The 22,847-nt window shown below is 48.4% G+C and overlaps 1 protein-coding gene across 3 annotated transcripts in view; it reads right to left on the bottom strand.

The window, feature by feature from the left end:
- The window catches only part of LOC147634819 (formin-like protein 3), a 33,452-nt gene extending 10,930 nt beyond the window's left edge, over positions 1-22,522 (bottom strand). The window contains exons 1-17 of one of the 3 annotated variants that reach the window (XM_086804007.1): positions 22,374-22,522; positions 21,722-21,777; positions 20,893-21,596; positions 20,503-20,724; positions 19,334-20,418; positions 19,046-19,181; positions 18,864-18,935; positions 18,095-18,193; positions 17,110-17,151; positions 16,819-16,899; positions 16,677-16,727; positions 16,516-16,597; positions 15,791-15,885; positions 6,058-6,129; positions 5,833-5,949; positions 5,678-5,746; positions 5,515-5,581 (exon numbers count right to left, since the gene is read on the bottom strand). In XM_086804007.1, the coding sequence (XP_086660133.1) occupies positions 5,515-5,581; positions 5,678-5,746; positions 5,833-5,949; positions 6,058-6,129; positions 15,791-15,885; positions 16,516-16,597; positions 16,677-16,727; positions 16,819-16,899; positions 17,110-17,151; positions 18,095-18,193; positions 18,864-18,935; positions 19,046-19,181; positions 19,334-20,418; positions 20,503-20,724; positions 20,893-21,540 (2,938 nt within the window). In that variant the 5' untranslated portion in view covers positions 21,541-21,596; positions 21,722-21,777; positions 22,374-22,522. The other 2 variants (XM_086804005.1, XM_086804006.1) reach the window with 2 other exon arrangements.
- Positions 22,523-22,847: the final 325 nt, after the last annotated feature.

Below are 22,847 nucleotides of genomic sequence, written 5' to 3'. Positions count from 1 at the left end.
AGTAAAGAGTGTCCACCTTAGAGCCTCTGGCAACAACCAGTGAGCCCTTACTAATCTTCCACTTTCCACGACCAAATGTGGTAACATAATCAGCATCATCAAGCTGTCCAGTAGAAAGCAAATTCTTCTTGATCTCAGGCACATGCCTGACATCATGGAGCATAAGCTGTGAGCCATCTGAAAACACAAGCCTCACATCACCTCTGCCAAGAATCTTGCATGCATGGTTATCACCCAAATAAACCACTCCTTCATTGCCAGCAGTATACCTGACAAACAAGTCTCTGCAACCTGTGACATGAAAGGAGGCACCTGAATCAATGATCCATGAGTGCATACCATGACCACCTGTAAGAAGTGAATGGGCATCAAGTGAAGACGTAAATAGGACCTCATCCTCACTGTCACCTGCATGTGACACATTGATTTCTTCAATCTTGACTCCACTTTTGCCCTTTGGCTTTACATCTTTGGCTTCATCTTTGTCTTTGTCTTTGCCTTTTCCCTTTTCCTTTTGATCATTTTTCCATTTGTAGCATTGCTTTTTAATGTGTCCCTTCTTGCCACAATAATGGCATTCCAAGTCCTTTTTGGAGCGAGACTTGCTCCTTCCCCGTTCTTGGCTTTTTCCCCTTTGCTGGGATCTCCCACGTGCATTCATTGCATTGGACTTTCCAACAGAGTTGTTTTTCCTGTTCATCTCTTCTTGAAGAAGAGCACCCTCAACATCTGCATATGACAGCATAGCATGCGAATTGCTAGTGGCTGTCCTGAATGTGTTCCAACTCTCTGGCAAAGTGCATAAGAGAAAAGTGGCTTTGAACTCGTCGTCCATTGCCAACTTTTGATTAATGACCTGGCTGACAATACCATTAAACTCATTTAGATGGGCTGTCATAGAAGCCCCTTCCTTCATCTGAAGGCCTATGAGTTTCTTCAACCAATACACTTTGCTTGAGGCACTTTGCTGGGCATACAAGTCCTGCAATCTTTGCCACATTCCCCAAGCTGTCTTCTCTTCACGAATGCTGAAAAGTAAAGTGTCTGACACAGACAACATGATGGTGGATCTTGCCAGCTCATCCATATCTTCCCACTCTTCAACAGTAAGAGAAGCGGGCTTTACACCCCTTTCTTTGATAGGCTTGTGCTGCTTCTTCTGGAGCAACACATTGTAGCACTGGGTTTGCCAAATATCATAGTTATGTGAGCCTTCAAGCTTCTTGATGTGAAGCAATGAAGAGCTCTCACCTGTGGTTGCCATAGCAATATGCAACCTGTCAATGCCTGACTCCCTGCAAAATGTGCAAACACTGTACCAAAAGCACACAAAGTGCTCACAGTTGTGCTCCCAAGCTTTATCTCCCACTGCGGAAGCACAAATGCAACTTTTCTCCCACTTTATGTGATGAAATCACCAAAATCTGGTTGCTGCAGATTTTGGACAGCACCTTAAATGTGCTCTATTGCCCTTCCAAAGTACTGTACAACAGTACCAATTGCTCATAAATGATGTACCAAACCTGTACCGACAAGTACAGCAGCTGAAATTGAACCTTTTCCTCACTCAAATCAGTGTACAGCCATGCCAAAACTTGTACAAAGCTGTACCAAATCTGTACCAGCAAGTACAGTAGCAATAAATGCTCTCCTGGCTGTCCAAATGAGTGAAAATCAGACTTTTACAGTCCCGTACACTGCATACAACAGTTCCGAACAGAAATTGGGCAAAAGCCCCTTGACTGCAAGCTGATTTCTGAGGATTCAAGGCATAAAAGTCTTGCCTGCTGCTTTGCCAAGCTTAACAAGCATAAAATCTTGAAAAGCCCCTTGATTTAAGATCAATTGCTGATCATACATGGTACATTGACGCACATGAAGGCATCTAGAGTCTTCGCGATGCTTCCCCCTGGCCACATATACATCCAATACATGAAAGCCCCTTGATTTACAGGCACATTGAGTGCTTGTCAGGCATCAACACGTTGCCCAAAGCATCAAATGCGAGTGCCTGCATGCAAATCAACCAAATCGGCACAAAAGTCCCTTGATTTGCACTGCAATTTGTTGCAATTTTGCCCGAATGTGCGATTTCTCACATCATACAGCATGTATGACTGCTTAATTGCACAAATACATCAAAAGCCCCAAATTTCGACATCCAATTTTGTGCAAATTGATCCTGATTGTGACCAATGTCACCCAATTTTGCCAATTTTGCTCAAAAATTGAGCAATTTGGCACCTGTACCTGCTCAATTGATTGAAATGATAAGAAATTTCCAAAATTGAAGGCAAATACCTCTTAATTTTCTGATTTTCTACAATTTGCAGGCTGAATGTTGTTGTTGTAGGAAAAGGGGGTGATGATGCTGCTGCTGTTTTGTGCAGGTGGGCAATAGTTGAGGAGCTCAGTTCCAAAGCCCCACTTTGAATGCATCGGAGCGCCTGAAGGAGCAAGGAGCCAAGCTGTCGATCTCAACCTTGATCGAAGTCAACCTTGATCGAAGGCTCGCTAATTCTAGCAAGCCAGTCTACCCCTTCTGCGACCCCATAGAGGCTCTGCCATCGTCTTAGGGTGACATCGCTGAATAGTTGGGGTTTTCATATTTCTATGAGCGAGCTCCTGCGCTGGTGAGGCGGATAGACCTGCGCTGGTAAGGCGGAGGTTCATGCCCTCCCTCTAGCGCCAGTGATGTCGGTGGCAAACCTTTGACGGGGGTTCAATATGGACGGGGGGAAGAAGACTAGTACTCCTTTGAACACGAAGATGCGGGAGGGCGAAGGGGGGCCCGCTACGTCGAGGAGACGAAATCTGCCGAAATGACAAGCATTGATACCAAGTATGCGACTGGTTCTGGTACGCAGCCTATACTGGTTCTGGTCCGCAGCCTGTCTAGCCTATGCGCTCGCTGCTGAACGCCACTCGGCTAATAGCAAGCCGTCGACCAAAGCTTGCCTTCGCTCACGCCCAGCAGTCAGCCTACGCCCAATGCTCGCCTTCGCTCACGCCCAGCAATCAGCCTACGTGTCCGCCTGTTTCGCCTAGCACCAAGGGAGTCAGTTGAATGCGCTGGCCTAGTATTCGATGGACGCCCGCTATGCTGCCTTCGCCGTCTCCGCCTAGCAGCGCTACACGATTAGCGCTGCTGTTGACGCCCGTCTGCCTTGGCTGCTGCGACTGTTTCCACGTCTTGACTTGGGTGATGGGGCAGCGCTATCTGGCTGGGGCTGGCTGCTGTAGGCGCCTGACACGCTGTTTGATAGGCTGCGCCTGAATGGCTGGGAGCAGCACAAGCCTGTTGGCTCCTGTTGGCTGGGCAGAGAAAGGCGACCAAATCAGGGTACGACCAGCACCTTCAGAATTCAGCACGACAGTACGACTGTTCCACTCCTGAGTTAAGCTTAAGGCTCTGATACCAGTTGAATGGGAGAGATGAAATTAGGGTTAGAGATTCATGTGTGGGAGACATACACAGAGAGAACAAGAGAGAGAGAGAGAGAGAGAGTTGTGGGGATAAGTCAACTCATGGGAATGAGTGTGTGACTCCCCTATCACACATGTATATTGCACTAGTACACATAGTGCACTTAGTACATTAAAAGTACTAAGTGTACTATGTACTATAACTTATGGGCTTGTACACACTATAAGGGTGGGCATAATGCCTTTACCCCAACAGTAAGTAGTCAACTTACACCCCCTGAAACCCTTTCATTTGAAAGGAGAATTATATGCTTTGTAACGAAATTTGGTCCCATGGGCATATATGGCCCCCAGTGATGATAATACCTAATCTAATCTGATCTAATCTCTCTCTCTCTCTCTCTCTCTCTCTCTTAGCCTCCACATACACAGCACATGGATTGCACCTTCGGAGCTCCCACCAAAGATGCACTTCTACAGAGGTCATTTCCTTAGGCTCACAGAGGATGGCTCATTCAGCTGCCAGGCTACGTGAGTATTCACATGTCACATGCCATGCGGATCGCGATTGGCCAGCTACTACAGGTATCCTCCAACCAGCACTGCTTGGGACTTTTCCTACTGGAGCTTCCCAGACACAAAGATACACTCCTAAGGGAGTGTCGGCCACAACCACCACTCCTTCCTTGCCAGCTGCTAGCCGACCATCACCAATTTCTTCCTGGCCCAAAGAGAGGATGTCGGCATAGTGGAATCTGTGTGCCCACCACAGGATGCCTCAGCTCTGTCCCATCCCCAAGGAGTCACGTCAAAATGGGCTTGTGCGCTTCAACGTACCCAATGTCCCCAGCCCACAGGACACCAACCACGATCCTCCATCAGCTCCAGATCTAGGACATGCTGCACTGTCATCACACCACCTTCCCACGTACTGTGACAGAAGGGGACCTCTTGGCCATACTCTGTAACCCCATGCTCGATATACTTGAGAGAGGTGTACCCTCTACTGGAAGATGATGTGCCCCACATGCTTCATATTCTCATGTACTCGATGATGAGAGTCTCTTGTACTAGTGCTTATACCCCATGTACTTCCCCATGATGATCGTTGTATCAGCCTCTACTTTCAAAGAGCTATGTTATTTGTACTTGTTTTTTTTAATGGATAACAATGTATCACTTTGGTTTCATAGACCCATCGGGTCTTTAGGAGACGTTTAATATAACTTTGCTCTCTCTCTCTCTCTCTCTCTCTCTCTCTCTCTCTCTCTCTCATTCATGTAAAGGATAACAAAAAGCAAGGTCGGCAGGACATCAATTTGGGGCCGCCGGAACAAACCTAAGCTATCCCAGAATAATGTACAGCCTTTAGAGACCTTTTGCACATCAGTCCCGAAGCCAGCTACACGAGTAAGGATAGAGGTTGCTGCCCGCATGATAGTCACCAAACACCTAAGCCCAACACCAAGCAATCCACCCACAGAGGAAAAGACAGTAGCCTGGATCTAGAGTCGACATGCTACAATTCACCACCTTTCCTTGACCTGGAGGCACTTACTGCTGAGGCTCATGACCAGAGGCTACATGAATGTATCAATGTGTGGCTGTCCATTTTCTTAATCACACAAGGATACATGAAGATACCACTTACTCGTCGCACTTCACACTTGAATTTTGCACTCTTTTCATAACACCTTTGCCATATGTAGTTGTCAGTTTTTTATTGTTTTCATGTAATAATGCCACTATGCATATTAAAAATTTGAATGTACATTGCTGGCCATGAATCTGATAGCAATCAGAGGAGAAAAGACACGACTAAGACAAATGTGCAAAAATCATTAGCTTTATATAAACAAACGCTCAAAACCTAAACCTAACCTAATTAATCCATCCCTGAGACTATTTTGATATTGCATGAAATTTGCCAAACATAAGCTGCTTTGAGCTAGCTTAACCAAGAGCTCATCTAGACACACACTTTCTGCCCAAACTATCCAGTGTTATTGATGATCCTATGAATTCCTAAGGAACCTCACTGCATCTGGGACCTGCTATTCCAAATTTGAGAAACAGAGGATGTCATACCTTGTTCAAATGGGCAGCGTGCAGGATCTTCACCAAAATAATGTGCCAATGCATCAGCATTTCTCCCCTGTGATCATTTTCTGATTAGAGTTGAGAACACCATACTTTTCCATAAAGAAGTAAAGTTAGTGAAGAAATGCAGGGCATCATAGAGAAAGTATACCACTTCAGAATACAAGGATGTGAGTGAGCGCACATCAGCCTCCACCATATTGAGAAAGGTTTTCAAATTCTGCATAACCATAACAAATGGAAGTCAGAATGTATCGGATGGCATCTGAAGTTGCAGATGTTATTTGTCATATGAACATTGTAAACCTTTTGAAAACCTTCCGAAATGAAATCATCGTTCCCTGAAGCTGTGAGCTCCTGCTCTACCTTTCCCAAACTTTTACTCACTGCTTGCATCTCTTCAGCGACAAACTTCAATTGAACCTGGTGACAGGAATGTAAGTGTATTAGCTAGCTTTGAGACAAGATCACCAGCACACAACACCAGATTGTCAAACCAAAGCTACATAACATACTTAATGCAGTCTTTACCTTGGATGCCTCTTCCAAGTGAGCAAGGTCCTTGTGAAAGTCGAGCAGCTCTGGTAGCTTATCAGACAAAACCTGCAACATGGTAAAAAATCACATGAGTCTCAATATCCCACACAGAATAGCAGGAAACACTTTCTTCCTTACCAAAGAAAGAGAAGAAAAGCAGAGTTCGTCTGCTGCTATCTCATAATTATGCCATGTACCCCCACAGGATTGTACTCATTTTCAACTTCTTACCATGAGGCATAGTCACACCTTAGATCAGCTCAACGACTTTTAGCTCACAAATCCTCAATTCAGGCACCTTCGTGCCCTTAATTTGAAGTTGCAATAGAAGTTTGGGCTTCTAAGGACAAACAAAACCATCGGCTGCTATGGGTATAGAACAGGGTGTTCTCCTACTATGACATCGTTGAGACAAATGGTATATTGTCCAATGGTTCTGATGCACATGCCCCTTGACTTGCTTTCTTGAAATCCTCCATTCTCATTACTTACAAAAACTTGGTCAAACTTCATAATTTCCATACCTAACCCAAAACAGCTTATAAAACAGAAAGACAAATCAAATTCCCTAACATCTTTTAATATGATTAAATTGATGATTAGGAATGGTGATGTCCTGTGCATGCACATGGACATGCTAATCCCTGATTTGCAGCAGATTAAAAGACTAGATTTTGGAGCTTCAGCAACTATCTTAGGCAGGGAAGGCATGGTTGTGGACCAGGGTTCCTATTGGCCAGAAAATGATGGACCTACCAGATGGTGTCGGCAGCAGGAGGAATATTTTATGTCCAAGGAACTTGGGGGGGGGGGGGGGGGGGGGGGGGGGGGGGGGGGGCGCTCCAGCTCCCGCACGCTTGCTAATAAACTCCAACCCTGAATGCAAGCTGTCCCCTCTGTGAACATCTGTGCTGCCTGCCCCCTCCCTTCGCTGCCGCCTCTTCTCGCCATCTTCCGTCTGCACCCCCTCCTTCAGCTTGCACACCCCTCCCCCAGCCCCTTCCGCCTGTGCACGGCTCCTCCCCTCCTTGCACCCCCCCCCCCACACCCTTCCGGTGTTTCAGGCCTCTACTCAGCCTCTCACAGTCAGGTTCTCATTCATGGAGGCCAAGGTGACAAATTTCCCTCTCGCTCACTCCGGCTGGGCTGTCCACTGGCACCATACCTCTTCCTATTTGTCACCAAGGCCATGAGCAGTTTCCCATCCGTATTCAGGAGGATCTGCTAGACTTGGGTTTGCAGATAACACAACAGCATACTTATCTGGAGATGTGGGGAATCTCCAGAGATTCGCAGAGGCAATTGAGATCTTTTGTTGTGCATCAAGAGCGCAAATCAACTGGCACAAGTCGTGGGGTTTTTAGGTAGGCTCTACACTCACCCCGGCTTGGCATCCAGTGAATTGTCACCATTGGCCACCCAATTGGTCCACCCGTGTTTTCTGATTATGTATGTTTATTGGACTGACGTCCATGGCAGTTGCATATGCTAGGGATTGATGCCACTCATGTGATACTGTGGACGGATAATCTGGGTGATTGAGGCCAATGGCCTTGCTCTTTCCTATGAGGTGGAAGGAGGAGGACGAGCTATCCGACTCTCTTACTGCAGGATTGATACAGTACACACTCTCGATAAATCGTCGAAGCCCTGGTCTCCGGGGACTAGTCAGAGATGGGAGATCATTAGCAACATAGCTGAATGGCATATATGGCGGGCCCATTGCAGCGAGGCCATTAAGGACACTCGCACACAAAACCAACCGCCCAAGTTGAGTCCATCCATTCCATTTGGATTGACATCAATCATTCATATTGTCCGCAGACAATGGGGGAAGCTTCAATGCCGATTGGATTGCAGGTGCAAGACCGCCTTGTGCAGATGGTGCCAGGGCACATCTCTCTCTGAATAGGCCAGCGAGATCACTTGGCATTACAAGCCGCTGGTGTGGCATTAGCCCCCGGCCCCTGTATGAGGACGTTTCCCCCCAAGAGTGGCCAAGCATGGAGGGAACCACCCCTTATGAGGTTTTGAGCATGTACACTTAACCAATGGCTGCTGTTTTTAACTAATCCTGGGAAAAGAAAGCATTCACTGTGAAATGTAAAATTGTTATGAGTACTTCTCTAAAATTTTGCTATTTTTTGACCCACACGTTTTAGAGGCCATTCGAATTCTCCTCAATGAAACCTCTCCATTTTGAGCGTTTCAAAAACTGTTTCATTTCGAAAACGGAAAAGTTTCATGCCATATTGGGACTCAACCAGGACCAAGAGTATGAGCACAATAAGCTACTCGAGTGTTTTGGTTACATTGGTGGTTAACAGATTCTTGTATTGTTTGATAGTGGCAGAACGGAGGACGTGATTACAAAGGCGGACACTCGGTGGGCCTGCTTCACCTTGAGTCCAGTGGAATGAAAAGTTGAGGGATTTGGCACAGGTATAAACACCAGCATCAAATAAGCCTTTTTTTTTCCGAGAAAAGATCCTTTCATTAGTTATAAAAAAAACGCCCGCTGGGCTACAAAAACTCTCTTGCTCATAAGAAGGCAGAGCAGAGATCCAATCAAGGCAGCTAGGGAGACTCTCCCTAGGTGCAAAAAAGTACAAATATCAGTACAAATAACTGAGAGGCTATATCATAAAATAGGAGGGGGGGAAATCCAAACAGGTGGCCTGTAATGCTAGCGGGGGGTACCCGCGTGTAGGGTATAGAAGGGGCTGCGCCAAGTGGTGTGAAAGGCCTGGCGCCGCAAGATCACCACATCTGAGTCGCCCCAGATGCGGTCATACTGTCCTCGCAGGGTGTGGATCAACTCCTGCCAAATCCCCCGAACAGTCTTTGCTGGTGGCTCCAATCTCCCCTCAAAGGCCCTGAAACACCGGGCTCTCCAGGTGAACCAGATGGTGAGGTTGCTAAGGAGCTCCCATCGTAGATCCCTTTCCTGCGTCCAGCCGTCGGCGGACGAGAAATCCGGTGAAGGAACAAGGCGAGGCTGGCCCCTAATGAATCTAATGGCCTGGCTGTCCTCTCCGTCTCGTATCCCAGAGCAGGCCCTGACGAAGTCGACCAAGCAGCGGCACCCCACGTATACATGCCCTCTGGAGAGAGGGGGGCCAAAATGCGCAGCATCCTCAGCCAAATCTGCTGCGCCTGTGGACAGTCCCATAGGCAGTGTCTCTGTGTCTCCAATGGGTGGCCGCATCGGACGCAGGCTGCCGGAAGACCATTGTAGATAAGCCAGGTGCCAACTGCAAAGCCCCTGTGGGCAACCAGCCACTGGAAAGTCGAGATCCTGCGTGCCTGTCGACTAGCCCAGAGCCTGGTCCAAAAATCCTCCAGGAACTCCTGTGAGAGTCCCTGTAGCCGCCAATGCTCTGATGCAGCTGGAGAGACCATCCTCCTCGCAGTCAAAATATGCCTCCCCAACCGAACAGTGTACTGGAAAAAGGTGATCTCTCTGTGGCCTCGGGGGATGCATAAGGATCATGCCACTCGTACTCGCCAGGGTCCCACTGGAGCCGGGCCAAGGGGCGCGCAACATATGCCCATATGCGCCAATCAGAGTCCACATCTGCAGGGTCTGGATCAATATGCCACTTCCGGGAAGCGGCGGCCACTACCCGTATGCTCTGAAAGATGCACTCTGCAACCAAAGGCGACTCCGCCTCCACTCTCTGCAGTCTGCCCTCATCCTGGATCTCATAGTAGAGGCATCTACCATCCTCAGTGCAAGCTCTGACAGCAATTAGGATCTCCAACTGTGTAAAGGCTCCCATCCACCGTGGGGCCGCTAGCTCGAAAGGCGTGAACCACTCCTTAGTGAGTGCCTCCTGAATGTCATCCCTCATAATCAGCCCCCCTCTGAAGTGACTCAGCCTCTCCACCTGGATCTCCTCTGGGAGACTGCAGAAGGCCTGCCAGTCTCAAAAAGTGCGTGCTGGGCCTGCCGCCGCCAATGGTCCTCAGGCTAGACGAGGCCGAGAACCCAGCATATGACCCTGCTCTATGCGTACTGTGGGGCTCCAGATGAGCGGCTGTCTGGCCTGCTCCTCATCACAAGTAGGAGGTCTCTGAGAAAGCCTCGGTCTCAGCAGCTCCCAAGCTCGTAGGATGCTCAAGGCAAATCGGTCCTCCCATCCTCTACTGAGGCCTGTCCTCCTCATCTCTATGAAGATCCATCGTATCTCTGGTGCCCAAGTGCCCCCTGCTGAGGGGGCCCTAGCCTGCAGTCGCTGAAAAAGAAGCTCCTTCCAAGGCTCAGCGCCTGGAAGCAGCCCCCGAACAATAAGCTTCCCCAATAAGGCTCTACTCTGATCAACTGGATCTATAATGCCCAAGCCCCCCTGGGCCTGCGAAAAAGTAATAACTGCCCAAGCAACCTTAGCCCGGGCTGGTTGACCATCCCGCCCAGACCAAAGAAAGTTCCTGATCAGCCTCTGTACCTGGTTGATGCAGGAGCTCGAGAAGATCCAGCAAGACGTGATGTACCACATGGTCGCTAAAAGCACCTGATTTGTCACCACCACCCTCCCAGCCAAGGATAGCCGAGCTGTACTCCAATACAAAAGCTTCTTCCGAATGCTCAGAAGAAGCGGGGCGATCTGCTGCTCAGGTGACAAATCAAGTCCAATCTGGCATCCCAAATACCGCACTGCTATGCCAGGAGGAATCCATCTAAAACCCGGGTCTGGGCTCCATGCCGGAGCGGGAGCGCTACTGATCCAAAAGGCCACTGTCTTGCGCCAATTGATCAATGCTCCCGAAGCTGCACCAAAAACCTGTAGCGACTGCTCTGCCCTCTGAAGATTGGCCTCCTGGCCATGCAAAAACAATCCCGTGTCATCAGCAAACTCAGAATTGAGCAGGTCCTCACCCCGGACTGGGAGCTGGAGTCCTCTCAAACCAACCTCCTCTGCTATCAGATACATGCTCATAGCCTCAGCAAAGAAGAGAAAAAGAAACGGGGTGAGAGGGCACCCCTGACGGACTGATCTGGTCAACTCAAAACTCGGCCCCCGTTCTCCTGCCATCAGCACCTGGCTACGAGCTGTGGAATATAGAGCCGCCACTCCTCGAATCCAGACTGGCTCAAAACCCAGGCGAAGCATAGTGCCCTCTAAGAAACCCCAATCGACTCTATCGTATGCCTTCTCAAAATCGAGAAGCATCACGACCAGGTCCTCACCGAGAAATCTAGCTCGGGCCGTCACCTCCCAGAAGGTGAAAATGTTGTCAAGGATACTGTGCTCCTTGACGAATCCTGTCTGGGTAGCATGAATCAGCTCCCCAAGGAAGGGCTGGATCCTCAAACTCAAGGCCTTTGCCAGGACCTTGTAGACAGTATTGAGGATCGTAATAGGTCTCCAATGCCGAATATCATCTGACACTCCCTTCCCCTTGGGGATAAGAAAGATCAAGCCCTCTGAAAAGCTCTGTGGCATCACCCTAGTGTCCAGAACATACTAAAAGCCCCTGCGGAGGCCTGGCCCCAAAAGGTCCCAATAGCGCATAAAAAAGGCAGGCGTCAATCCGTCCTCCCCAGGGCAACTATGGCGCGGAAGGACCCTCAAAGCCACAACAAGCTCATCCTCTGAAAGAGGCTCACCCAGAACTGTGCGCATACGATCTGTTACCCTCCTCTGCACATGGGCCCACACAGTCTGTCTGCAAGCATCACGTGCCTCTGTGGCTGGCTCCGCTGAAAGCAAGTCTCTATAGAACTCAATGGCAATGGCTCTAATCTCCCCGGGCTCAGTGGGGCTAACGATCCGTCCTGCCTCCTGAGCTGGCGTACTCCTGCTCGAGCATAGCGGGGTCCAGTAATCTCAAAGAACTCCCCAGTCAATCTATCACCGAGCTACGTCCACTGAGAGGCCTGGCGATGATAGTAGAACTCATGTCTCTGCTCCTCTGCCTCTCTAACCTCCTGGCGTGCCTGGCTCAGCTGGGACGCCACCCACTCACATGTAGGCTGCTGCTCCTGAAGGCGCTCGAGCGAAGCAAGGCTACGTCTCAAGCGACGCTCCCGCTCTCGTGTCTCTCCCAGCCGTGTCAAGGCTACAGCGTGCAAAAAAGAGCTGAGCTCGATGAGTCCCTGGGCACACTGGCGTGCTGCATCCAGGTCAGAGCTCTGGCTATCATGCCATATCCTCTCAATGTCCTCAGAAAGACTGGGATCTGTAAGTATCCTCTCTAGGATCCTCAACTGCAAGCTGGTCTCCCGTGTCCTCCCTCAAGTGTAAAAATAACTGGCGCATGGTCTGAAAAAGAGGTGCCAGCGAGAATGCCAACAGAGCCTCCACGCTCCCCGAACCTGTCGCCCACATAGAAGCAATCAATCCGTGATAGATTAGTCCCTCCCTGCCGGCGATCCGACCGAGAAAAACTAAGACTGTCTTGAGAGCGGGAGAAGGCCTCATGCTGCCATGCATCAGTGATCCGCAGTGTCATGCAAAATCGCTCCCAAGCTGCAAGCTCCGTGCCGTGCACTGTAACATGACTAACTCCCACCCTATCGGCCGGGTCCTCAAGCATGTTGAAGTCTCCCCCGACACACCAATGTGCGGCCTCGGGCAATGCATCTGTAACAAGGGTCCAGAACTCTGCTCTGGCACTAGCATGGTTGGGCGCATAGACATTGAGCACGCCAAAGAGCTCATCGTGCATCCTCAGAATAACATACTGTGCTCTACCAGGCACAATGACCCCGCGATCCACAATGGCCTGCCGCCATACATCCGCAATGACCATACATACTCCTCCCTGCCCACCCAAGGGAAGGAGAAGGCCACCGCTGAATCAAGTGCCTCCTCCCCTCGGGCCGGAGGTATCACCACATGAACTTTGATGGGTGCTGGCTCATGGGGGCCCTCCGCTCACATGGTGAGAAAACTCAACTGCCCGAGTCTTCAAAATGCTAAGAGCGAGATCCAGAGTCCACTCCCGGTCGCTAGTGCCACAGAGAGGGAAGGAGAAGGCAACCGCTGAATCAAGTGCCTCCTCCCCTCGGGCCGGAGGTATCACCACATGAACTCTGATGGGTGCTGGCTCATGGGGGCCCTCCGCTCCAAAAAGCCGTGTGAAGAAGTAATCAAAAGCCTCCGAGCGCTGTCTAGTGTCGAGACTACTCAGCCGACTGCGGATAGAGGATATCCGTGAAGCCCAAATCGGCATGGTAGGTCTCCTCTGCGGTGCTCGAGCAAGGTCGGTGCTCAGTGCCCGCCGGACTATAGGTGAGCGCCAGGGTATTGCCAGGGCCTCCCGGGGAGCTGAGGCGAGCGGAGGGGGAGGAGGGGGGGGAGAAGGGGGTGGGGAAGGAGCCGCTGACAAAACGGGAGCGGGAGCGGGAACGGGAGGAGGCGAAGGTGGAAGCGAGGCGGGAGGGGGGGGCGGGGGAGGGGGGGGGTGGGGGGGAAGGAGGGGGTGCTGGCATGTCCTGATCCTCAGTCTGCGCTGGGGTCTCCTCCTGGAGGGGAGCAAAGCTGTTCCTCACTGGAACCCAGTGATGCTGAGACTGTGACTGCTGTTGCATCGGTCTCTGGGCATGCTGGTGTGGCTGTCTCCCTCTACGGCGCCCCTGTCCAGGCTGCCAATCCGAGGTCTCTGTGGGCTGAGCAGGTGTCCCGGAGGCTGCCTGCCGAGCCGCGTCTGTGGGCGGGCTATCGGGGGCCTGCTGCTGCGGTGAAGGTCGGGGTCTCCTGCGAGGGCAGGCCTTGGCCAGGTGGCCGACCTGCCTGCATATAAAACACTGGTTCGGGAGCCCCGAAAACTCCACTCTTTGATCGATCCATCCCCCCCCTATCCTAGGTAGCTGAATGACCTTCGGAAGGGAGGAGATGTCAGGAACCAAAACTCTGACCGAAGGCAGGCCAGCTGCTCTAGCCACCACTGAAGCTGCTGTGGAGCCAGTCTCAAGCACCGAGTCCACCAATGCTCCTATCCTAGAAAGGAGCGGAAGGTACTCGCGGCGGAGTCCAGGGAAGCAAACTGTGACATGGTATTATTGAGGGGGAGGGGCGTAAGGCAGAGGCGGCGAAAGGGCAGGGGGGGGGCGGAGGAAACGCAAAAAGGTTGGGGGGAGAGGGCGGAGGCAGGCGGAGGGGGCGGGTCACGGAGGAAGGGGAGAGAGCAGGGGGCGCGAAGGAGACGGAGCAGGGGGCGGCAGGCGCGAAAGAGAAGGGGCGGGGGGCGCGAGAAAACCAGGCGGGGGGAGTAGTCGCGAGGGCGGGGAGGGGGGGGTGCGTGCAGGCGGCAGCGCGAGCAGGGGGGGGGGGGGAGCGAAAGCTTCAGCGAGCGAGCACAATGGTAGAAGTTCTTACAGCATCAAATAAGCCTTGAATATGGACAATTGCAGTTCTGGCCCCTTGTGTTGTAATGTGTGTTTGAATAGCATCTCTCTATCTGCCCATTGCATATCTTGGATTTGTTGATGCTCAAATTGTTGAGGAAATTTGAGTGACTGATTATGTTTTGTGAGAGACTTACCTCCCCTCTTTGGTACTCAAGCCCACATCCTTCACTGCACCATTCCATTCCCATGCATAACCTCACACTGTGCATTCTTTGGTACTCCTTCCCTGCACCATTCCATTCCCATGCATAAGGGTGGGACACCTCACACTCTGCATTCTGCAACTGCTCACAGACAATTTCCACTCATACATCCACCATGATTTACCATCTTTGTCCCACTACACACATTGTTTCTCCAGGTATTGAAAATCTTGGCTCATAAAGCTATCATAGAAAACTTCACCTTGACCATTATAGAAGAACTTGGGACAGATTAAAAACCATGGGACACATGACCCAGGAGGTGGAAAGTTGAGAGAAGGATAAGTGACCAGCAGACCTGTCACCTAAAAAGGACACTCAGGCATTTTGCTGGCTGCAAAACTTAAGGCTTCAGAGCTAGTTTCAACCTTCTCAAAAGCTGGAAGCTGTTACATCCTTGCCATGGATCTGCTAAGGGACATGGTTGATACTCTACGTCATGCAAGGTATAGCATGAGTAAGCAGTTGGCTATTCGAGAGTTGGTTAAAAATCCCATAGACCAGGGTTACTAATCAGCCTTGGGGCCTATATAAGTGGGTACGTGCGCATAACTGAATGTGGAACCACGGTGTGGGTCTGGATCTTGTCTATAGCCCATGAAATGAATATAGGACTGCTGAACCTCCTAGTAGTTGTAGTATAGGCATTCATGGGCAAGGTGGTCTACGATCTAGGGCCTTGTGGTCACATGTATTCCCCTGTTTAAGCTCTCCTATGCTCGGGGGTCCGGAGCAGTTGGACCTACGGTTGGGTTGGTCAGTCCCACAACAACTTTTCTTGTGTTCTCTTTACATAAGTGTGCATGTGTTTGGTGCTCTGGATGCAGGTTGGCTTCAGTTGTTTACAAAAGGATGTTATAGAAAGGGTACTTTTGAAGACACTAGCAACTCCTTGAGCAACATAGACATTATAGAAAGCGTACTTTTGAAGACACTAGCAACTCCTTGGGCAACATAGACACATACTCTTTGAAAGTCCTTTACATGCTTATGATGAAATGAGTGGGTGGAGGTTGCAATTACATAATTCTTGGCTCCTTTCCTTTGTAAGTATATACAAACTCTAATCCCTTCACAGGTCCCAACTTCCCAATGCTTAGAACTTGTTGCTTAAATGCTTACTTCCATCAACCTCAAGAAATACACACAACATCATGTAATCACTTACCTTGCACAAATAGTGCATCAATGTCATCTTGTTGTTTTTTGCACGAGTGTCGGTGAGTTTTAACAGGCTGTCCAGTTTAAATCCAATAGCAGAACCTAATAAATTGCACAATGAAGATAGAAAAATAATCATAAGAATCTAAAAGGAACTTTTCATTGTCAAACAACCAAGAATGGAGTCTAGAAAGTAAACTTTTTATAAAACAACAGGAACTCAGCTTTTAGTGTAAATCCGATCTAAAGCTGTATTGAAATATGAAAATCTAGTGCAGCAATCCAAGCATTGAAAATTTCATATTTGCAAAGAACCATTGCCCCAACACGCCAAAATAATAAAGAAAATGCATGGATGTGGCTCTAGCTTAAGTATAGTAGTTACAAAGGCATGCAAATGTGTGAGGGTGCACTATGCAGAAGCGTAGTTCATCAGAACAGACATAGAAGCATAATTCAGGATAGTCATACACAAAAAGCATAATTCAGGATAGTCATACACAAAAAAGCACAGTTTCTCCCTTTATTCTCCTCCCCTCTCTGACTTGCAGTTCCCTTGCTCACAGGGCATTTGGCCATTTTCGACCCTCTCAAAAATGCCATTTCCTTTTCTTCCTCCTTTTCCATAACCCTAAGATGGTGGGCACCATAACCAAGCAATTCTTTAAAGATACACACACAGCATGCAGGCCTCTTTCAAGCATCATAACGGAACCATGAAAAATCACCTACCTCGGGCAGTTCCTTGATTCAAGGCATTGCCTAGAGAGAGAATTGTCTGCATGATTTGCCGTAGTTTGAGAGACTCCCTAACCTGCCAAGAGGCAGCATTATCAGTTTCGAACTCATCTTCTTCAACAATGTTAGGTTGCAGAAATAGCTTCATACACTACCTCTTTAGAAGTATTGTTCACAATGTTCAAGTCTCTTCGCAAATCTCGAACCTGCACTTGCCATACTTTAGAAAACTCAATACACTATACAGAGTACTATAAATGATGCTGTAACCAATCAACAAAGGAATGTGAGACTAGCCTGGGTTGCAAACTGTAATTTGAATGAAAAAACCCGAAGCTTTGATTCCACTCTTGGCACTTTCATCATCTCTAAAAAGAACTGCATCATCCAAAGCTGCCAACAACTTCAACTTCCAAACGCATACTTAAATTAAAAAGGTGAAGAGCATTAACTCTGCAACTCATGAAAAGGTGAAGAGCATTAACTCTGCAACTCATGAAAAGGTGGGCAGTGAGGGAAAAGAAGGAGAACCATAGAGGAGGAGGAGGAGCAGGAGAATGGTGGCTTTGCATACTGGGAAATTTTTACCTGCTCACACTTCCCCAACTTCTCCCTGTCTCCAATATAACCCTGCCCAGCAAATGTCAAAAAACAATCTGTTACAAGCTATGGGGACTGTATATCCATGTTAAATTTTTTTACAAAGTGGCAATAACAAGTGTAGCTCCCATTCCCTCCTTCAGCCGTTTTTTAATTAAAACCAGCTGGCATATGCAAATGAAGTCGCTACGCCTTCCTTGAAGACCGAGTACTTTCAACTTTCTCAACAACTCCAATGGCATGGTAGCCTGTTGCTCTAAAAAACTCGAGCAAAGGCTTATGGATGCAGATCACCAACCATGAAGAATACAGGGATGTTCTACGAGATATGCAGGTGGAGAAATTGGCATGATGCCAAGTTGCACACACCTAGATGCCAGACAGGTAGGAAAAAATGAAATTAAAATAGGACTTCAGTATCACTTTATGCTAGAATCCTATGTTCTGCAGCTTTGGCTTTATATCATCCTTGGAATGCTTCGCTTGTTTTACCTGAGAATGAACCTGGGGTAGTTATAAATTCATGCTCCCACCCCAGGTTAGTTCAATCATCTACTAGCTCATGTTTGTAAGAACTGGCATAGTTATCAAAGTTTGGTGTTGGGAAGGTCCTAGCCCCATTCTCACAGTTTTTTATAGGAGGAGCCATTGCCAACCCGTTGAGACATTTACATCCAAACTTGCTAGTCAACTCCCAACCTTAACAGGGGACTGGGACTAGGACTAGGAATCTTCATAGAGACCTTACAAGTGAAGGCACAAGGGGGGTTGTGCCTCTCAAGGCCATGAATATCAACATAGACAAACATCAACACACAATCATGTGACCTGAGAATTCAGTTAGTTTCTAGCTGAAACTTCTATTGTAAGTTAAACAAACTTGTAACACCAACATATGATGACTTCAATGACTTCACGAATGAAGCATTAAAAAAAGAAAAGGGGGATCACTTATTGACCAGAAAAAACAAACCTTCAGCAGGTCCATTTCCTCCTTAGAAGGGCAAAACTTTTTCAGGTTCTCAACTTGATCAACATCTAGTATGGACCCATCCAAAGCCAAAATAGCACTCTGTGACAAAGCAACCCATGATTGCAATCAAGATATGGCAATTGCTACACAAAAAGACACACATACAAGTAATCCATAGTTTCAACAAGCATTAGAAATGGCCACTTTTGCGATTGAGCCCATGCCCCCAGATCCCATACCAGGAACCCACAAACGGGCTCTTCAGATGAGTTGGTAGCATGCTCTTGTCACAGGCCCCATAGTCAGTTCAATGAACTGGAGACTCACATTGCAAAGGAACGTTACAACTATGAGAGAGCAATACTGTGTGCAGTCACACACACTAAAATTTACCATTTATTGTATCCTGGAACATTTGTGCCAGATATCATTACGAACCACATGGCACATTCTTAGGCACACATGCGTGTGCATCAAGGAACTAAAATTGCATTCATCATAGGCATGAAAATGGATGATAAAACACTTGAAATGGGCCATCTTTATTCAAAAGTAGTTTTGACAATCAACTGCACACAGACACCACTTTTGAGGCACTTCACTATTTTCTTGTCATGCTTTTTGATATGAATGTCCACCTCTGGAACATTAAAAAACCATCAACTCCTCATCATTGCCCCTATCCATCTCCAAATCAAAATTACACCTGTGCATCAACTATCATACAAGACATTGCCCACAGTTTAAGAAAAAGAAAAGTTTTGATTACCAACACATCTGGGAGAGGCATCTTGACCTTCGTAAGCATAATCTCACAGTTTTTTGCCCTTTGCATATCAATCTGCATACAGCAAGCCAAATTCCAGTAAGGAAAATGTTCCATTTTGGATTAATCAAAGCCTTAATTATCATCTTTAACTACATGCCATCAAAGATATGATCAAGTCTCACCAAATGCACTTTTTCTGGCCTAGCTCCAAGTGAGGCACGATGCCCCCCTGGCCTTTCACCAGGACCTGCAGGAACAGCCATTGGCACAGCTGCAGGAAAGAGGCTCGCCAACTCTGATGTGTCAATCTCAGGGCCCCTGATAAACAAACTCATTGAACATCACAGTACTGTGATAGTACATTCAGAATATATCTTTGATGGAGACTAAAAAACTCAAAAGAAAAACTACAATTCAAAGGCCAATCACAAGTCTCAACCACTCTTAGTCTCGGCAAGAGAGGAACATACTTGGAACGGTCATCTAACTTTTGAGCTTCTGCCCATAGACTACCTTGCACCGCCCTAGTAACCTTCACCCAGTGAAATGGTTTCAAAGAAGCCTTCTTCAATGTTGGAGGTGGTACACCTGCTGGCACAGCTGATGTTGAAGGAGGTGCCCCCTTTACATTTCCCAAGGGTGGGGCTGGTGGAGGAACACCTCCCAGCACTTTCGATGGTGCTGGTGGTGCTGGTGGGCCTCGTCCTCCTGCAGGCAGAGAAGCACCAGAAGATCCCTCTTTTCCTGGAGGTGGAGGAGCAGCAGGTCCTTTGGCACCTGGAGGTAGGGGAGGTGCAGGAGGACCTTTTGGTCCTGGGGGTTGGGGGGGTGGGGGTGGGGGTGGGGGAGGTGGAGGAGGAGATTTTGATCCCGGGGGTGGGGGAGGTGGAGGAGGAGCTCTCAACCCTGGAGGTGGGGGAGGTGGGGGAGGAGCTCTCGATCCCGGGGGTGGGGGAGGTGGAGGAGGCACTCTCGATCCCGGGGGTGGGGGAGGTGGGGGAGGAGGTTTCGATCCTGGGGGTGCGGGGGGAGGAGGTGGAGGAGGAGGAGCTTTCGATCCAGGCGGTTGAGGGGGAGCTTTTGATCCTGGAGGTGGGGGAGGTGGAGGAGGAGCTTTTGACAACCCTGCAGATGGTGGTGGCAGTGGTGGTGGAGGTGGTGGCGGAGCACTTCTATTTCCCGAAAGCAGAGGCAGAGGTGCCATTGGCAGAGGTGGTATTGAATTTGAGATCTCCCCCAGTGGTTGAGGAAAAGCCTCAGATCTTGAGGGTTCTTGTCCTTGCTGAGAACCATTTGCCTCGTTATGAGCCCTGAATATCTGATCATTTGACACCAAAAAGTTATTTTCTCCACTCTCTGAAAACCCATTGACTGCTGATATTTGCTGCAGAAAGCGAAGAGCTGCATCCCCTTTCCCATCAGTCCAATCCACATTGTTGAATAGTTCCTGCACTTTGACAAAAGCTTCCATAGGTAGCCCACCTTTCACCTCTCCTCCTAGCATTGCCACTGGAACTTTGGGAGTACGTGAGCTGTCCATGTCAGTGAACAGCACCTAACCACAAACAAACATTTACATAAGAACTGGAGCATTGCCCATTTTACAAAACTAGGCATTCACAATCTAAAACTGACTCACTTCTGCCCGAAAGTCCTTTGTAAAGTGCTCCTTGGCATCCCAAAGCACATCTATATCATCTTTACCAAGCATCAAAATATTTGACCTAATAAAGGCTGTGTTGAACATGACCCTAAACATCATCTCTTCTCTGTCCAGATCAGCATTAATGTGGATACACTCCAACACAACATCACCTTGTACACCACACTGGATGTCAATCTTTACAACGTCACAGTCAACCTGAAAGCCAAAACACAACGGCATCATCACGTGTCCACAAACAATTGTTCCTTCACCTGTACCTTTTTGCTAATGTATGCTACCGACGAAGTGTTGCACTGAAGTGTACACCAAAACGTTTGCTACCTGCTAAAAGAAAGGGATGCTCTGTAAGTGAGGCATGCTAACCTGTCTTAGATGCCGCACTGATTTACTTTTTTTATCCATATTGAACAGTAACCGTGTGGTTCGATCTCCTTTGCCTTGCGGATCTAAACCATAAATGCGAACTATCGGCCGACAACCCCCCTCTGTATCGAAGCTTGGAACTACTCGAAGTATGAGGCAGTCAAGTGCAAGAGCTCGGTCCGGAGGTGGCCACTCTGGTGAAATATTCCTTCGCGCAATATACTGGAGATAGCGTAACTGGGAGGGTATGGGGTTCAAGGGTGTGAGAAGAGGTAGCAAGCTTCTGGGAGCTTCTCTATGCAGCAAATCTAGGGTTTTCTGTTCACCTGTATGAAGTTTCCTATATATGAGAAAACCAGCCAGCATGAAAGCTAAAGTAGGCCACCCACCCCTTTCGCAGTGCAGCAGCACAATATTTTGATGGCCTTCCAACGTGATCCAGCTATCCCCGGAACGCATGAAGTGATGTATCATCTCCAAAGACAAGATGGGACATCCCTCATACTGCCTGGGGTAATCCATGACGGTGATGTCGTACTGTGACAAGATGTCGGTTAGCTGGCTTTTTTTCTCCCCTTCTCTGAAATTAAACACCAGAAATGAGGAATCGGGGAACTGCTCATGCAGCTGTGTGGTGATCTGCCGCATGTATATTCTGTATGTGTCATCATCCAAGACATCTGTGGAGAAGCAACTCTCGAAGACTGCAGGAGAGATGGATAAAAGAGCTCAGTAAGATAAACAGACTGGTAAAACAGCAGTGCAGCACCGGGCGAACACAAACATCTTATTTCGTTAGGTTGCATACATTATGTGAAATCTTTCTTACCGTAAACCCTCTCTGCAATCTCTAAAAGCCCGTCAGGAGGCTTTCTGTAGAAGAACCTGCGGAATAGAGCCATGCGGGCATGTGAACAAGTTCCGTAAAATCTCACTAACACTAAAAACGGAAATCCCTAGCTTCTCTTTGTTGGGGAGGCGCTTTAGCGTTCTAGTTTCAGTTCCGATCAGCTTTTTTGTCGCTGAATTTCGCTCCGGCAGAGAGGAGAGGAAAATCTCTGCGCTTCCAGATCAACAAGGTGTAAGATTCCCCGCCAAAAACCTGTGAAATTTGCTTCCGCAAAGCTATAGATGGCTTGCTGAGTGCAAATAAATCTCTTCTTGCAATCGACCCGAACCCTGAACTCAGTAAACTTTCCTTCAGACTTCAATTTCTACGTTGGTGCAATGGATAGGATTTTCCAAGCCCCAAAAACTGCAAAATTAAGGTTTCGCTCCAGAGCACGGCATTTCAGCAATGGAATAAAGCTGATCGAACGTGCGCAGATTGAAAGCTTGTGCTACATAGATAGATGCGCCGCAAGGAATCTGAATCAAGATCAAAAAGAGAAACTAGAAGAAAATCTCTACAGAGAGAGCGGGGCGGAGAGAGAGAGAGAGAGAGAGAGAGAGAGAGAGAGAGAGAGAGAGAGAACCCTTACCGGCACAGTCAGATTAAACTTGACGCAGCGAGGGATGCCGACAAGAGAATGCTGAACTTTTCAACCAAAACAGACAGAAACTGCAGCTTCAAGGTCAGCACAGGCCCGCCATAGCCAACCAGCAGGATGCGTTAGGAGAGAGAGAGAGAGAGAGAGAGAGAGAGAGAGAGAGAGAGCACCCTTACCTGCATAGTCAGATTAAACTTGACGCAGCGAGGGATGCCGACAAGAGAATGCGGAAATTTTCAACCAAAACAGACAGAAACTGCAGCTTCAAGGTCAACACAGGCCCGCCATAGCCGTGGAGAATAGGTCTTAGGAAACGTAGGACCCTGTCTACCATAAGCTCCACGTGTTTTACATGTCAGCCAGATGTTGACATGTCAGCCACGTCCCCACCTCTTCCTCCTATAAATATATTTTTAAAGCTTGTTGTAGTAAAATTCCTCGTGCATGTCAACCATAATGTATTTT

The sequence above is a fragment of the Cibotium barometz genome, chromosome 10, assembly GCF_041138505.1.
Source record: "Cibotium barometz isolate CiBa-2024 chromosome 10, ASM4113850v1, whole genome shotgun sequence".
Classification (NCBI taxonomy): Eukaryota; Viridiplantae; Streptophyta; class Polypodiopsida; order Cyatheales; family Cibotiaceae; genus Cibotium; species Cibotium barometz.
The sequence above is the reverse complement of the archived record's forward strand: the minus strand, read 5'-3'. Positions and strand labels throughout refer to the sequence as shown.